This window comes from Anser brachyrhynchus (assembly GCF_964034855.1).
Source record: "Anser brachyrhynchus genome assembly, chromosome: 1".
Classification (NCBI taxonomy): Eukaryota; Metazoa; Chordata; class Aves; order Anseriformes; family Anatidae; genus Anser; species Anser brachyrhynchus.
In genome coordinates this window covers 170,877,118-170,895,318 of record NC_137694.1, presented here as the reverse complement: position 1 = coordinate 170,895,318, position 18,201 = coordinate 170,877,118, and the positions used below count along the sequence as shown (strand labels likewise).

Sequence of the window (18,201 nt, the reverse complement as noted above, 5' to 3'; positions counted from 1 at the left end):
AAAAATGTTAATGGATTTTAATTGCTAGTCTAAATTATAGTTCTATTTGTGACATATTTTACGTGCATTGTTCATGCAGAAATTAAAATGCTTATCTTTAGGATGCATCCTTAGAATGAATACATAAGATTTATTATTTCACTAACAAACCCGAAGCAGAGAGAACATATAAAAATTCCCTTATATTTTTATTGTCTTTGCTAAATCTCTTTCTTTCTCCTACTCTTTAGGCTAAAGTTTTCCAAATAATTTTGTGTATAGGGAACCATTGCCTCTTTGAACATCTTGCAGTATGTTAATATGGTCAGTGTGCGTGTCATGGGAATCAACTTCCCACAGCTAGCGACCATTAGGTATCAACAGGAATATGGTGGGACCACTCAGTAGGTGCTGCTCACTTGCTCGGTGCATGAGCAAGAAATTTCAACCCAGATACATAACATATGGCAATATAATTTTATTTCATGTGCATAGTAATCTATTTTTCTGTCTTGTGTAGGTAATTAATCAGCAAGTTGATCCATTCACGCAAAGACCCTTCAACATTAAGATACTCTGTGAGTCAGGGTACACAAATGAAGTCATGGGAAATGTCAAGTAAATAGAAACGAAGGCTAGAGCTAATTCCTTTTAGTCAGGTGTTTATCTTCTAACCTTTCCATTTAACGTGACTGGATCAGTTGTATTGCAGTTTTGAAGAGTTTCTGAATATGATTTCTAATTATTTTTATAAATCTAATACATTTATTATACTTCATTAATAATCAATTTATTAATATTTTAAATAAATTATAATTTATTGTTTTCCATAAGCTAACCACTATACTCAGTCCTGGTAAGGCAGCTTGTTTATTAGGTCTCCATTTTGTAAATGGAGCAGTAGAAAGTATGAAGATAATATTTATTCAGCTTTTGAATAGGAGTTGAATTGTTTGAATGATGGTTATGAAAGTAAACTGCTTTTTTAATTCCAACAGGATCAAATTCCATTGACAAATAGAATGAGCCTATGAAAAATGTGATGTGCTTCATACCACTATAACAGACCTTTTTGACATTTTTTATTTAATCTTACCAAGTCTTATGTATCTGTCCGGTAGCCATCTGAGCTAAACATTTTAAATTTCCTTCTACAATCAACAGAGAGAAATATGAAGATATAGAGCATCTACTCTGTTTTTGTCATCCACTTTAGGTGGAGATGGATCACTCCCAAGGAGTGGCTATTTCTTGCAATTAACCACAAAAGGAGCACCTTCATTTGACTTGCTCTGACACTGCTGATATTTATATTTGGTGATATGAATTCAGTCCATCTGCTCCCAAATACACAGTATCGGAATGATTGGAACCATCAGGGATCAGGTAATGAAGTGTCTGGAAATGCTTTAAACCCTTTTCAACACTCCTTGGGTCCAATTCTGATTTTCACATTCTTTATTACTGTCAACTCCTGGAAATGATAAAATGTGCAGTAATTATTTCTTACATTCATCCATGAAGAGCAGCCAATGAAGTCTGCAATAAAAAGTAGCGTCCTCAAGTGAATGTTAAATTTTTGATTTGGACCAGTACCTTAAAAGATATATTCTACACTGTATTATCTCTTACACTTTCTATAAAGGTGAGTTTGTTTCCAAAAGAGAAGACAGGCAGTATATTCCTTTTGCAGAGGATCCTCCTCACCTAACACTTCTTTGTTTTCTGTTAACTATTTGCTGCAAACCATGGTCATCAGCTGCAAGCGAGGAAGACAGGCACTCTATGGCTTTTTGTGTTTATTTCCTTACACTTTAGCATTTTGCATCAGTGAAAATTTGGAAAGGCAGCCTCACAGCAGATATACAAATTAACAATTAGATAAATAAAATAGATACTACAAGACAAGTGAGTAGCCTCCTACACAAATAAAAAGTGCAATTTGAATTGTGGAAAAACTTAGGATCTGACTGTTCTCTGTATTATCAGACTATTCATCCTATAAACTAGTGGCCAAAACCAAACGCAAATTAACCTAAAAAGTACGCATAACTCAAAGACGTTTCTACTTGACGGTGCTGATGGATCACTTGAATTTAGGCCAATTTGATATCTGCCACAATAAGTAAAAGACAAGTTAAAACACACGACTTAACTATGAAAATATTTTTCCCAGTAAAAAATCATTGTTTCCTAACAGAAACATTTTCCTGTCCTGAACAATTTCCATCTTTTTCTATTTATATTGCATCTCTTTTTTAGTCCCTGTGGATGAAATTCATCTCCTGAAAAGCTCAACTTATTTTAACTCCTCATTCTTCACACTGGAGTCTTTATGGTTTTGTTTATTTAAGTTTTATGAAATAATCTCAGAAAAAAATTAATGTCAATCAAAAAAGTATTCACTTAATTCAAATATGTCACTTGGGACTATGATACTCAGACACATTGTCAGTTATGATGATAGTTTTTTTAGCTCCTCACTACCAACCATGGCTTCAAGATTAGGGGAACTTGTCATTTCAAATAACCATTTTTATAAGAACTTTATCTTTAAGAATTAGTATGTGTAAGAAAACTACTTTCCTAATTTTTTCTGCAGCTGGAAAAATATGTCATTTGCAAAAGAAAAGAAAAGTTAATGCATCTGTCACATGAATTTGAGAATTATGATAAATAAAACAGCATCTATCTTTTAACAAACTGTACTATTATTTTCATCCTAATATTGCTGCATCTTTGTTTGAGTAAACTGACTAAACTGAACTGATCACATGGTCATTGTAATGTACTGCCAAATTTGACCTGCATTTAAAGGTGTAGAAAATTACAACATTGTAGAATGGTAAGCAAATCCTATTAACTAATTAAAATTCCCCACTGAGTGGAAATCTTGCAAATGTCTCGCTAAAGATCAGAGATGCATATTAGTCAAAACATACCATGATGTGGTACTTTTTCCTCTCTTGGTCTGATAAAAACAAAACAAACAAACAAACAACAACAGCAAAACAACAAAAAGTCTGTTTTATAACTGAATTGTCAGTCATATTTTTAAAGAAAACTTGCTCACTGGGTTATAAATATCAGTTTTTTAAAGACTGATATTGAACTCTTTCTCCTCATGAAACAACTGCTGTTCATGTGCCTTAGCTCACCTTAGAGATTTGAACTGAGTCACATATACGTGTAAAATACACATAAAGAGTTTAAATACTAAATGATTTAAACTGGCTCTAATCTTCCAAAAATATTTTATAAACAATGAAGAAAGATATGCTACTGCTCTGAAACACACCTGAATATGACTTCATTGACTACAGAATAGAAGAAAAAAAAAAAAGGTTAAAATTACTTATTTCATTGTTGGGAGTTACTTTTCGATTACTTGCTAAAAAGTACTAGCTTGTACCGGTGTACATAATCAAAATATTGATTACTTCACCAGTAGTTCACCTATTAGGAAGTCATTATATTTGGAAATTTTAAACTTACTAATACAGTCTACATATTAAATAAACAAAGAAAATATTGCAAGATAAAAAGTACCTTGAAAATACAAATAAAAAAGACTAATTAAATAGATTTTCAAATGCACTTGTGCAACAAATAGGGTAGGATATGACAAGAATGATCTCTAAAAGCTCATATAAGGATATAAGGACTTAGTTTCTCTCAATTCTTATTAGACAATGGACTTCAGTACTTACGTTTGCTTCCAGACTACAGGTACTGCATATTGAAGAATGATCAACTGTGGCTGTGATAATCTCTGGACCATACGAAGGAACAGCTTGGAAGACTATAAATTGGTATGTGTCAAAACTATGCCAAGTATCATTCTTATCTTTTATTCATATAGGCAACTGAGTTTCATTGATCAAAAAAACTCAACCTTCCTGGGATATTTTATTTATAAGTCCTTTGTTCTGAGGGTACCTGAGGGTTCTTGTCCTTAAAGGTAGTTTCTTGCTATATCCCTGCTGTCTGCTCTGTATGTGTTATTAGATATAATGCTGCCAGAGAAGTCATTTGAAAGGCCTTTAATTAAAAAACCTCCAAAATAAAATCTAACTAAAAGCTAGGATCAAACACAGCTTGATCCTCTTATACATATGATCCATACTCTATTTTTTTATCAGATACTCATTAAAAAATATTTTATTATTATTATTAGTAGTAGTAGTCATATGATTTCTGCTTTATCAGTCTCATTAACTGTATGAAAGCACAAGTCTATTCTTCTGACCACTGTTAGGAATGCATACTAATTAGATAGACTGATGTAGTCTGAGGAGATCTATAGCAACTTCATAGCTCTATACTAAGTTCAAAAAAAGGCTCTGAAAGTTCAAAAACAGCAGAAGCTCAATCTCTAATTCCCATTCTATTTAAAATATTTAAGCATAATTGAAAATAGTAAAAAATCAAGTTTTAAGATCAAGAAAGAATCCTTACCTAAGAAAGTGAGGCAAAGAAATATTCTATTACTGCTTCTGCTGAAGACTAAAAAGATCAAAGAACACATGTACATGTACGTCAGGACACTAGGATCTCAGTCCTATATTTTCTTCAGTCAGTCATCTTGCTGCTTGAAAAATAAAACATACTTCTTGTATAGCCTTTGTACGCAAGTGTGGCTTCAGAGTTTCTGAGCTGCCTCACATGATGTGTTTAACTGATATCGAAATGAGTGTTTTTCCTCCTAAGTTGTAGTTCTGTTACATCACACAGTAAACATACTTTGTTCTTCTGAATGAACCAGTCAAACCTAGCAAAGTACAGTTACATTTTATTCAAGTTTTTAAACTGCTCAAACATACCCTTTGGAAAAAAAAAAAAATCAGGTTAATTTCATACTTAGAACTGTTGCTTCTCCATAGAAACTTTAACACTCTTTACTATCAGTATTTTTGGCAGTCTAATTTTGTTTTCCTGTTAGTTACTCTTACATGTTCTTTATTTAAGAACAGCTCTTATCAAGGCTGCATATGACATAATACTGTGCTGGCCACAATGTAATTCTACCTTTCAAATTGTTTAGAACTCTGTTTGCTTATACATGAGGTAATTCAGTCCAGCTTTAAGTGTATCAGAATAGGTCTTCTACCTACAGGTAGAGAGAGAACAATATAAAGTTGTATAAAGAATTTTGTAACATTATAGGCACCATGACTTCTTTCTTTAAGCGTAGTATCTGTTTAAGAAGATAAAAAAGAACCCCAAGAGTACAGTCGATTTTAAAAGACAAAACACAACCATAAACAAAGCAAGTAAAATAAAAGGTACATTGTATCTAACTTAAGCATTTGTCAAGCTTTACTCACACATGATTGCAATTGAAACGCTAGATTTATTTAATATGCCAGTTCCTCATAAATGGCAAGCTCTACCTCAAGTTGTTTAGAGTTTAAGATATTCATTTTCCTCTCTAAATTAGGTATCATCCTGACTTCACACAATTGGCAAAGAGAATATACTCCATATACTCCTTTTGTATATATATGCAAGAAATTATTCTTGAAAATTAAAGGCATACAATTTCACCATAAAAAAGAGACATCCTGAAAATGAATGTGTCCTTTATTTTGTAGGCTAGCAGAGAAGGTGTGGGGTATGGCTTGTTTTTGTTTGTTTGTTTTTGTTTTTAATCTATGTAAATGTATTTGATCTATATATATAATTTTATGAATGCATACCATATATACTTTCTAAACAATATAAAAGTGAAGTTGTTTAGGACCCACTGTAAAAGAAAACTTTTGGGGGTGATTAAACATGAAACAAAATTTAAAAAGGATTTTGTCACTCTTTATTTTTTTGTAAGATGAATGAAGACTGAACAATTTTCCTTAAAAACAAAAACCTGAAATACAGTTTGTTAAAAATATTTAAATCTAATAAATAAGCAACCAAGAGTGATAGAAATGCTTAATGTTATCTTAGCAAAATATTATCTTTAATATAAAGGTGTAAAGAATTTCTATACTGGATCACAGTTCCGCTTAATCATAGATGTAATTAAATTCCAATATAAGTTTTGAATAAACATAGGAAAATAGCCTTGGTTTTGAAATAAATATTATCTGTTCATTTTCTTTGACAGTTTTAGCAAAACTATTTTGGTTTTGAATTTGAAAACTTTGAGACATACAATCATGAAAATTTTTTCAAGATTTCCTGAGGTGTTTTTCATTACTGATCAAAGGAAGCAGATTTAACATCCCACCTTCTAAAACTCCTGGATAAAGTATTCCTGTTAAATATAATAGCTCTAACATTTGCTTCCAGAAACATCTGTTTCTGAAAGGACACAATTTTCTGGACAGGATTTCTGCTCAGTGCTGATTTTTCAAAATGACTGAAATAGATGATAACTGAAGTTATCGCCAAACTTCAGTGTGAACAAAAACATTATATTGTCTTTTTTTAAAAAAAAAAAAATCTTATTAAATGTTCTTTCTCTTCTCCCTTTCTAAATGTATTCTGTAACTGTGTGCAGAAGAGCCTCTGTCTTGGGCCAGATCATAAATTCATTACCTCAGAGACTTGCCAGTAAAAATATCTGTTACTTAATATAATGTAAAAATGCTTCCCCTTTTTAGATTACATCTAAAAATATTTGCAATGTAATACTTTTAGCTTCCAAGTTTTTGCAAAAAAGCCCATGTTAACTGTATTTTAGTGTTCAGTTGTCCCCAGGGGAAAAACTTCTCTCAAACAGAAGCAACTATACTTGAAATTAAATGTTTTAAGATACTTAAGTTTAGCTCCTTGGACAAACTGTAGAAATTAAAATAATATACATGATTAACATTTTCTATATAAAAAGAGAGACTTTCCACATACATCCAATAGAAATAACTATAGTATACATACTTATAAGTGTAAGACTAATTGAAAGGTCAAAATCTAACAAACTGTTGATAAGCTTTCTTATTCTGTTCCAAAGAGCTAAATGCTCAAATGTTCTACTCCATTCCAGATTTATTCATTAGCCCACAAAATATCAAATTTCAAGAAACGAGACAAATACGAGAGTACTGAAGTAAGTAATAGCAGACAACATTACTAATCTTTTACCTTTTTGTTAAGTTTATCTGTTCTTCTGAAGTCTTTAAATCAGACTTCTGTTCCATTTAACAGTGGTGTGTGGAGTGCACATCCCTGCAGGTATTTAAGAGACGTGATAATGGCACTAAATGACTTGGTTTAGTGATGGAATTCAGTAGGTCTCAGGCTCATTGTTCGACTTCATGATCTTGAAGGTCTTTTCCAACTTACACGTTTCTGTTTCTTTAAATTTCACCTTAAATGGCTTGCATCTCTGAGATACAAGAGATCAGAACTCTCTGATTTGTCTGAATAAAGTATTCTGTTCATATTGAAATTGCTCTAGAAGATCTAGTAACACATTAACTTCTATCTATCCATTTATTCTTTGAGGGAAGAAGGTACTTACAGGAAAAAGGAAACACAGGAAAAAATGAAAAATTGCCTACACGTCAAAATGGTTTGCTTTTCCTGGGGTAAAAGAATAAAAAGCTAAACTTGCAAAAACTATGAGTAGTTAAAAAAGAATTTCACACATTGTGCAGTAGGTAATTAGAATTTGGCAGCTTAATTCTCTAGATATTCTGTCTGGACTATGTATGCTCCAGATTACAGATGAAAAGGCTGAACGGGAATTTCTGTTAGCTGCTACACTGCTGGATATCAGAATAGTGGCTACTTGAAGGAAAAAATGGCATGTACTAGACTGGAGATAAATAAAGACACGGAAGGGAAGAAAAGAGATAAGAACTTATGAATCTAGATAAATCATGGGAGATAGTGGAAAGGCAAGGGGAAAAAAAATTAAGGTTTAAGGGGACAGGTTTTGATCAGGCAAAGGACATTGGAAAACAGAATGATTAGCCAAGGAGCAAAGACTGAGTTTATTTCAGTAACTTGAACACGTTTGGTATCATGATCTAATCAGCTGTGAGTTATCACTGAATTGTCTGTAGCACTGTTAAATGTTCTCGCCCTCCACACAGGATGTCCACATCCATGACAAGCCTGTGTTTCCAGGCTATGCTTAAGGTTTGTTAGAGAGAGTGCTAGTTGAATTTTGCTAAAACTGAGTCAGGATCAATACAGATATATAATTATGTTCCAAGGCCTGCAAATCTTTCCTAGCATTGTTTAATTTACTATTATAAGTGTAACTAGGAATTTAAAGAGTTGGATAAGATGTCTGATAGAAAATGACTAGAGAAAGAAATAGTCTAACACGAATTTCAAGAGATAAGTGTACAAGCTGAGAACAAATCAGGACAAGAAACAGTAAATCAGAACAAAGAATCTGATGGAACAGAAATGCAAGACAGAGTAATCAAAACCTGAAAGGTCTATGGCGTACAAAATGCATTCTCTTTTGGCTTCCAAAATTAATCTTATCGCTCCTTTTGGTCAGCAATTATTTGTGAAATTTCCTTTTAAATTGTACACTCGAGAAGACAATAAGATGTCTTATTTTGTCTCCATAATGGGTTAGAACTTAAAGGATAATGGTGCATTACCACTGCAAATTAGCAAACAAGAAACAAATAGAAAATAAGAAAATAAAGATCTTTGTGACCATCCTAAGTTTCTCGTTCTTCAAGGTGACATTACAATGACACGTTATGTTGTCATTTTTAAGGTAGTTTGGGTTTTATGTCACATTTTAAATGAAAGAACATTATGGATGCAAATATGCATGCACATGAGGCAAATTAGAAAACACTGGAGCTAAACTTCCTGTGGAGTTCTCTTCACATCTGTTTTTGGAGGCTGGTCCTCAACTACCTGACCACAATAAGAAACCTTCAGGTTTTCTAGCTCATAGAAAAAAAGACAGAATACAACATTTTGCAAAGAAATCAAGGTGAATAAAGGAACTGAAAATCTTAATCTTATACAGAGAGTGGAATATATTCGCCCTTTTCTAATTTTTCATTACCACATCCATTCTCCAAAGTTCTCAAAGATAACCAACAAAGTGCTGAAATAGCTTCACTAATACTTAAAATGGTTAAATAGTTTTTTTTGCTTTCTTCTTCTCTTTCCTTTCTTAATCTAATCTTTTCTTAATCCATACCTGGATGTTATCTTTTATTGTCAATATGAACTGCACTGTGTGTTTGTGTGTGATCTTTTAGTGTAAGCTGAAGCAAAAGAACTTCATGCAGTACTTCAATATTTCCAGAGTTTTGCTCCTAGTGGAACAACACTGTCCTTCACCTTCCTCTACCTGTAATACACTTACATAATTATACAGAATAATTTATTGTTACCTATAATGTCTTTTGCTATTCTGTGCTGAGGTATTCTACATTTTGCAGCAGTATTCCTGTACTATTAATTTTACATTCATACCGAGTAATAATGATTGTATCCATCTCATGCCTGATGACAGCTACTTACACGTTCTTCATTTCATGGGTCCCTTGCCTGAGATGTTCTGGATAACATTCAGATTGTTCCACAATCTGAACAGCAAATCCACAAATAAACTAAATACACTTTCCTATGAAAATGTAGGGTACTATATAAATGAAGACCTTCTGACATTCCTAGAACCTGAGTTTCCAAAACATGAATCTCAAAAGGAACATTTTTTAACTTAAATTATATTTATTTACAGTTCCTGGTTCCTATTAAAAGGGTAAAGGACATTTATTATGTCATAAAATAAACAGCACATATCCTGATTAAATATATCAAAGCAAAGAGCATTTCAAGATTAAATTAATATTCATGTATTTAAAAACAATTAAAACTGTATGTTACAAGCCATCCGTTTAAAATTGAAGTTAAAAATCAAATGTTCAGTAACAAAATTATAATAAAATATTGTTGATTTAAATAATACAAGGATGTGTTCCAGGAAACAGAGAAAATAGCTTGTGTTTTATACTTGCATGCTTCACATGCAAGGGGGAGACAAATTCAGACTACAAATCTTATTGTTGGTATTTCCTATCTTTTAATTACTTTATTTTATGACCTTAGTATTCTTTCCTATTAATGCATTTCAGATACACTGTACATGGGAGCTTGTTTAGGAAGGATAAAAACAAATTTATTATGCATTAAAATGTAAAAACTATTCAGGGGGAAGTTCTGAGTTATTAAGTCTGAATTATGAGTTATTCAGAAACTAACATTATACAACCAAGTAACGATTTATAACAGCAAATGAAAGTGACAACAGCCAGCTCATAACAACACATTTTAAACAGACCTATGTAATTTTTTAAACTGAAACTTGACTAAGACAGCAATCTAGCGCTATTCTTCAAAAATACAACACCACTGATCTCATGCAATCCAAATCACGCATATAATGACATAATACTCTTTTTTAAGTATTTCATGACCAAGAAATATACATAATTTCCTAGACTGTTCTGTTGTGCTTACTAAGGCTAAGATATTTAACAGTTTGGAGATAAGAGATAATTAGAATTTAGCTCTAGAAATGGTAAATGAGTGTTCTGAAGGACCAAGGTTATAAAAATATATATCTATTTATTGGCATGCAGCAAATGAAACTGTCAACATCTTTGACTGTATAAAGTATAATGTATGCATTTCAATACCTGTATATGCAAACTGAACAAGATCCCACAGTGCATTGGGGTCTATGCCTTCCATTTTGATCTCTTCTTGCTTGGCTTCACAAACATCGCTTGTGAACATGGCAGCAAAGTAGTCAGAGACAGAACTGAGGACAAGTCTGCAAAAAAGTTAGAAACTTGTGTCATTTACATTTATCTGTGTATTAGAAATTTCAGATTGTCAAGGCTAATGTACTTTTAAAAACTCTTACTTTCATAATAATTAAAAATTAGCAGGAGCAACACATTATGAATGCATGTAGGCAGCAAAATACAGCATGACATTTATTCTAATTTGATTCTGCTTCCTGTGATATGAACCAAGTGGCACATCAGTATTTGCATATGAAACAGACATAGAAATTAGCTTTCAGTCTTTATAACTCTCCTATCCCTACTGTTAGCAAGATAACCTCTCTGTATCAAAGACATCTTAATAGACAAACAGATTCCATACTCTTCATTAACCTTAAAACAGTCTTTTTTTTGATAAACTAACAGCATGTAACTTAGTAAGATCCTTCAACCTTCAGTAAGACTTAATATCTTAACATGCTATTTAATAAATAAATAAATAAATACATAAATAATCTAATGCAAGGATGTAGGGATGTTACTTTTTTGTTGTTGTTAAGAAACATTTCCAAAGGAAAAGAATTTCAAAATATTTACACAATTTGCATGTCCTGTTTGAGGATCTGATTTATGTACGTCAAACCAACATTAAGTACCGGGTATAGTTGTCATTTTAGTGCCTTAGGCCAACACATTCTTTTAAATAACATTTATGGTTATATTATTACTTTAGTAGGAGTGAATATTCACAGATAATCTTGAGTTAGAAATCTGCTACACCTATAAATAATGTACCACACACTTCCATAAAATATGGTCATATTTCTGGCTTAATTTGAAAACATAATATATAAAAACATTCATTGAACACACAAGAATCACAAACGGAGAACTAGTAACCAGAGAGAAAATATCTACCCATCTGTATATAGTTAACTATTTCGTCCAAGAAAAAAAAAAAAAGTTACTTAAGTTAACATTCATCAGCCAGTGTGGCAATTGATTTCTTTTGCTCTCTTAGCTTATCCCAATAGCAAAGTAAAATATAACAGTTTGAATTAGATTCATAATCTTATGGGCAGCAAAACACCACACCACGCTCGCACTCCCCATAGTCCGGGGTGTGGAGGGGAGTATGATGGGAAAGAAGAAGGCTCACAGTTTTGAGGTAAGAATAATTTAATTATAGGGAAAATAAAGTAAAATAAAGCAAAGGCTGTTCAGATTCAAAGAGAGAACACAATTATTCTCTACTTCCCTTCAATGAGCGATATCCTGTCACATCCTGGGAAGCAGAGGCTCAGTACACGAAGGGGTTGTTGGGGAAGACAAACATTTTGATAATGAGCCTCCAGCCCCTTCCCCAGCTGTTATTGCTGAGTGTGACACCACACAGTATGGGATATCCCATTGGTCAGTTTTGGTCAGCTGCCCCTGTGATGTCTCCTCCCCACCCCTGCCCATCCCCTGCTGGTTTTGGAGATTTGGAGGGAGTCATGGTGCTGTGGGGCACAGCTCAGCGATAGACAAAACACTGGTGCAATATCAGGGCTGTTTGAGCTGCAAGTGCACAGCACTGCACTGCTGTAATGGGGTGTCGTGGGGGAAGTTAACTCCATCCCAGCCAGACCCAGCAAAGGCATCTATGAGGAAGTCTGTGTTTACATGTTAGATTAGCGCTGGCTCTCCTTGCCTTTAAGTGTGAGATTCTGGTAATTCAGTTCCACAGCCAAACTTCTCATTAATCAGTTCACAGTTACACAAACCAGTCATAATGAAAACACTGCTGTAATGATATCTAATACTGGAAGGCAGCCTGAGATCAGTGTTCTTCTTTGTGGCTTGGGACAGTTTCAGAAAGGGGATGGGGATAATGAGCACTGTGGGGTTCTGCCTTTCTTGGGAAGTAAGGCGTTGACAGTTCCTCTCCGGAGCTAGCTGAATCTCTTGTGTGAGTGGGTGCCCAGACCAGCTGCACTGATCCCCCAGTGATTTCCTGGGCATCTTCCAAAGGCTTGTTGCAAAAGCAGAAATGGTGTATGAAATGGTAGAAGGTACTTGTTAAAGGGCCATGGCAGCAGTTGGGAAAACAGAACTGAATATGAGAGCTTCTGGAGAGCAAAGGAAACACTCATCTCCAAAGCATTAAGGAGGTTTGTTTCATCTTTCTTCTTGTGGTCCTGCCTCTGTTTTCATCAGTCACCATGTGAAGGTCAACCAGGGGTATGTGTCAGGACAAGCTATGCAGTGCTGGGAAGCGGACTTGGGCTGTGTCCCCATGGTGCATCCCAGTAACTGCTGCTCCCTGGCGCATTGCCCCGGGGTTGCTGTGTCACAGTGGCGAGGGCTGTGAGGCCATGAGGCGCCGGCCATGCCACACACTCCTGTGACAACCTCAAAGGCAGCAGAAGGCAGGAGGGATGGTTTTGCGGCGGCAGGTTGCAAGCCGCAGAAGCACTTCCAGGCATCGCACACTCCTTGAGGAGTGCATGGCAGCAAGCAGCAGTTCTTCCTTTCCTGGGAAATAAGGCGTTAACAGCTCCCTTCTGGAGCCTGCTGAATCCCTTGTGTGAGTAGGTGCCTAAACCGGCTGGACTGATCCCCCAGTGACGTCCTGGGCTTCTTCCAAAGGCTTGTTGCAAAAGAAGAAATGGTGTATGAAATCACACAGAATCACAGAATCATCTAGGTTGGAAGAGACCTCCAAGATCATCTAGTCCAACCTCTGTCCTAACACTAGCAAGTCCTACACTAAACCATATCACTAAAGGCTACATCTAAACGTCTTTTAAAGACCTCCAGGGATGGAGACTCAACCACCTCCCTGGGCAGTCCATTCCAATGCCTAACAACCCTTTCAGTAAAGAAGTTCTTCCTAACATCCAACCTAAACCTCCCCTGGCGCAACTTTAGCCTATTCCCCCTTGTCCTGTCACCAGGCACATGGGAGAATAGACCAACCCCCACCTCTCTACAGCTTACTTTAAGGTACCTGTAGAGAGCGATGAGGTCTCCCCTGAGCCTCCTCTTCTCCAGGCTGAACAACCCCAGCTCCCTCAGCCGCTCCTCTTAAGATTTGTTCTCCAGACCTCTCACCAGCTTCGTCGCCCTTCTCTGGACTCACTCGAGCACCTCGATGTCCTCCTTGTAGCGAGGGGCCCAAAACTGAACACAGTACTCGAGGTGCGGCCTCACCAGAGCCGAGTAAAGGGGGGACAATCACTTCCCTAGACCTGCTGGCCACACTGTTTCTTATACAGGCCAGGATGCTGTTGGCCTTCTTGGCCACCTGGGCACACTGCTGGCTCATATTCAGCTGCCTATCAACCAGTACTCCCAGGTCCTTCTCTGCCAGGCAGCTTTCCAACCACTCATCTCCCAGCCTGTAGCGCTGCTTGGGGTTGTTACGCCCCAGATGCAGGACCCGGCATTTGGCCTTCTTGAACTTCATGCAGTTGACCTCAGCCCATCGCTCCAGCCTATCCAGATCCTCCTGCAGGGCCTTCCTTCCCTTGAGCAGATCGACACATGCACCTAACTTGGTGTCATCTGCAAACTTACTGAGGGTGCACTCGATCCCCTCATCCAGGTCATCGATAAAGATATTAAAGAGGACTGGCCCCAGCACTGAGCCCTGGGGGACTCCACTAGTAACCAGCCTCCAACTGGATTTGGCTCCATTCACCACAACTTTTTGGGCCCAGCCATCCAGCCAGTTTTTAGCCCAACAAAGCGTACACCAGTCCAAGCCACGAGCAGCCAGTTTCTTGAGGAGAATGTTGCGGGAAACAGTGTCAAAAGCCTTACTGAAGTCAAGGCAGATCACATCCACAGCCTTCCCCTCATCCACCAAGCGCGTCACTTGGTCATAGAAGGAGATCAGGTTCGTCAAGCAGGACCTGCCTTTCATAAACCCATGCTGACTGGGCCTGATCGCCTGCTTGCCCTGCAAGTGCCGCGTGATGACACTCAAGATAATCTGCTCCATGAGCTTCCCTGGCACTGAGGTCAAACTAACAGGCCTATAGTTCCCCAGGTCTACCTTCCGGCCCTTCTTGTAGATGGGCGTCACGTTTGCTAGCCGCGAGTCGACTGGGACCTCCCCTGATAGCCAGGACTGCTGATAAATAATGGAAAGTGGCTTGGCCAGCTCCCCCGCCAGTTCGCTCAGTACCCTCGAGTGGATCCCATCCGGCCCCATCGACCTGCGTACATCCAAGTGTTGTAGCAGGTCGCCAACCATTTCCTCATGGATAGCGAGGGCCACTTTTTGCTCCCCATCCCCTTCCACCAGCTCAGGGTACCAGGTATCCAGAGAACAACCAGTCTTACCGCTAAAGACTGAGGCAAAGAAGGCATTGAGCACCTCAGCCTTTTCCTCATCTTTTGTAACTAAGTTTCCCCCTGCATCCAGTAAAGGATGGAGATTCTCCTTAGTCCTCCTTTTTGTGTTGATGTATTTGTAAAAACGTTTTTTGTTATCTTTAACGGCAGTAGGCAGATTGAGCTCCAGATGAGCTTTGGCCTTTCTAATTTTGTCCCTGCACAGCCTCGCAACATCCTTATAGTCCTCTTGAGTAGCCCGCCCTCTTTTCCAAAGATTATAAACCCTCTTTTTTCTCCTAAGCTCGAGCCACAACTCTCTGCTCAGCCAGGCCGGTCTAGTTCCGCGTCGGCTCATCTTTGGGCATGTGGGGACAGACCGCTCCTGAGTCATTAAGATTTCCTTCCTGAAGCGTGCCCAGCCTTCCTGGACTCCTCTGCCCTTCAGAACCTCCTCCCAAGGGACTCTGCCAGCCAGTGTCCTGAACAGCTGTTGTGGTTTAACCCAGCTGGCAGCTAAACACCACACAGCCGTTCGCTCACCCTCCACCCTCCCTCTCTGGGATGGGGGAGAGAAACGGGAAAGTGAATCCGGTGAGTTGAGATAAAGACAGTTTATTAAGACAGGAATATAATAATAACAATAATAATAATAGTGATAATGATAATAGTATTAATAATAATAATGTGTAAGGAACAAGTGATGCACAATGCAATTGCTCACCACCCGCTGACCGATGCCCAGCCTATCCCCGAGCAGCCGGCCCCCCACCCCGGCCAGCCACCCCTATATATTGTTTAGCATGACGTCAGATGGTATGGAATACCCCTTTGGCCAGTTTGGGTCAGCTGTCCTGGGTCTGTCCCCTCCCAGCTCCTGCTGCACCCCTAGCCTGCTCGCTGGCAGGACAGAGCGAGAAGCTGAAAAGTCCTTGGCTTAGTGTAAACACTGCTCTGCAACAATTAAAACATCGGCATGTTATCAGCGCTCTTCTCATCCTAATCCAAAACATAGCACCCTACCAGCTACTATGAGGAAAAATTAACTCTGTCCTAACTGGAACCAGGAAAACAGCTCAAAGTCAGCTCTCCGGAAGTCCAAGACAGCGGTTTTACTGGTCCCCTTCCTGACTTCACCAAGAATAGAGAACTGAACCATTTCCTGGTCACTCTGCCCAAGACAGCTCCCGACCACCACATCTCCCACCAGTCCGTCACTGTTTGTGAACAGAAGGCTTGTTGCAAAAGCAGAAATGGTGTACTAAATGGTAGAAGGTACTTGTTAAAGGGCCATGGCAGCAGTTCGGAAAACAAAACTGAATGTGAGAGCTTCTGGAGAGCGAAGGCAACACTCATCTCTAAAGCCTTAAGGAGGTTTGTTTCATCTGTTTTTCATGTGCCACACATCCCAGGTGGCACCAGGAGCTGGGGCTGGGGTCAGCTATGTGTGCCAGAGGACCAGGGCTGCCAGCCTACATTGTCCTTTGTGAGGGGATGGAATGCAAGCTTTGGGGCCTGCCTTTTCTCTTATGGTCCTGCCACAAGAGGAAAGGGAGGATGTCATTGTGGGAGTCTATTACAGACCACCTGGCTAGGATGACGACACCGATGAATTATTCTTTGTGGAACTAAGAAATACCTTGAGATCAACTGCCCTTGTCCTTATGGGGGACTTCAACTTGCCAAATGTCAACTGGAATTGCCACACGGCCAACTTGAGCAGATCCAGGAGGTTCCTAAAGCACCTTGATGATAACTTCTTGGTGCAGGTGCTAAGGGAGCCAACTAGGAAAGATGCCCTCCTAGATCTGTTGCTGGAGAACAGAGAGGGTCTTGCAGGAGACGTGGCAATTGGTGGCCGTCTCGGTCATAGTGACCATGAAGTGGTTGAGTTTTAACATTTTTGGTGACAGGAGGAAAACTGCCACCAAAACTTCAGCCCTAGATACGAGGAGAGCAGACTTCAGGCTGCTCAGGGAACTGGCTAGCAAGGTCCCCGGGAAACTGCTTTTGAAGGCATTGGCATCCATCGGTACTGGTCGGTCTTTAAGCACTGCCTCCTAAAAGCACAAGATTAGGCAATTCCAAACTATCGGAAGTCAAGTAGGCGGGGCAGAAGGTCAGCTTGGCTGACCAGGGATTTTCTTCTGGAGCTTAGGCATAAAAAGAAAGTGTATGGCTGCTGGAAGCAGGGTCAGGCAATGTGGAAGGAATACAGGGACGCTGTTTGCATTTGTAGGGAGAAAATTCATGTGGCCAACTCCCAATTAGAGTTGAAGCTGGCCAGCTCCGTGGGAGACAATAAAAAGTTTTTTTTGTTGTTGTTGTTTATTTGTTTGTTTGTTTAAATATGTCAATAGAAAAAGGAGGACCAGAGAAAACATAGGTCCACTACTTAATGGGGATGGTCACCTCACAGACAAGGACATAGGCAAAGCAGAGACGTTTAGTGCCTTCATTGCAAGCCATGAGATTACTCTGAACATGGAACAGATAAAAAAAAAAATGGATGATCTGTCAATTCTAACTTTGTAAAATTACTTTATTTGATTAATCTCTGTATCTGTAGGCTGTAAGAGGCTAATAGATCTCAATTAGTAAGAACAAAATTCTCAAATTAGGTATCAGTCATCTGAACAGTACATAAAAGCAGTAAGTCTCAATAGTATCCTGAATTCATGCATCTTTGAAAACCGAATTCTCAAAAATATGTTTTGTGTGAATTATTCCACTGTTCACTCAAACATTCAAAAGTGAATTTTTATATTTTTCAGAAGACTGGGTTCAAAATCACAGATTTTTATATATATATTTTTTAATTTTCACATATAAAAACATATACATGTCTGTATAGACTTCGATCGATACCTGTATCTGCCAAACTGAAAAAAAGATACAAATTTTACACAGAAAAAAAAAAAATCTGTAAAAGGCAATATTGCAAATATTGTGGGTTTTTCTGTGATTTTCTCCCTCTCTAAGTGAAATCTCCTTTTTTTCCTCCTCTCTGTAAGTGAAATCTGCTCCTGTGCAGTTAACAAACAGGAAACAATATTTGCGTTAATTTGGGATTAAGTATCCACTCAGAAGTGTTATCATAGGGCAAGAGTCTTGCTAGCAATTCAGAAGTGCCACATTAGCTCATTAATAATGAAAAAAAATAGAAAAAAAATCTAAA

At 37.8% G+C, this 18,201-nt stretch overlaps 1 protein-coding gene across 2 annotated transcripts in view; it reads right to left on the bottom strand.

The window, feature by feature from the left end:
• Positions 1-18,201, bottom strand: part of KLHL1 (kelch like family member 1) — a gene marked incomplete at its 5' end in the record, with an annotated part of 257,350 nt that overhangs the window by 150,435 nt on the left and 88,714 nt on the right. For both annotated transcript variants that reach the window (XM_080561214.1, XM_080561215.1), the window contains one exon: positions 10,608-10,744. In XM_080561214.1, coding sequence (XP_080417340.1) covers positions 10,608-10,744 — 137 coding nt within the window. The remainder of the gene's footprint in view (positions 1-10,607; positions 10,745-18,201) is intronic.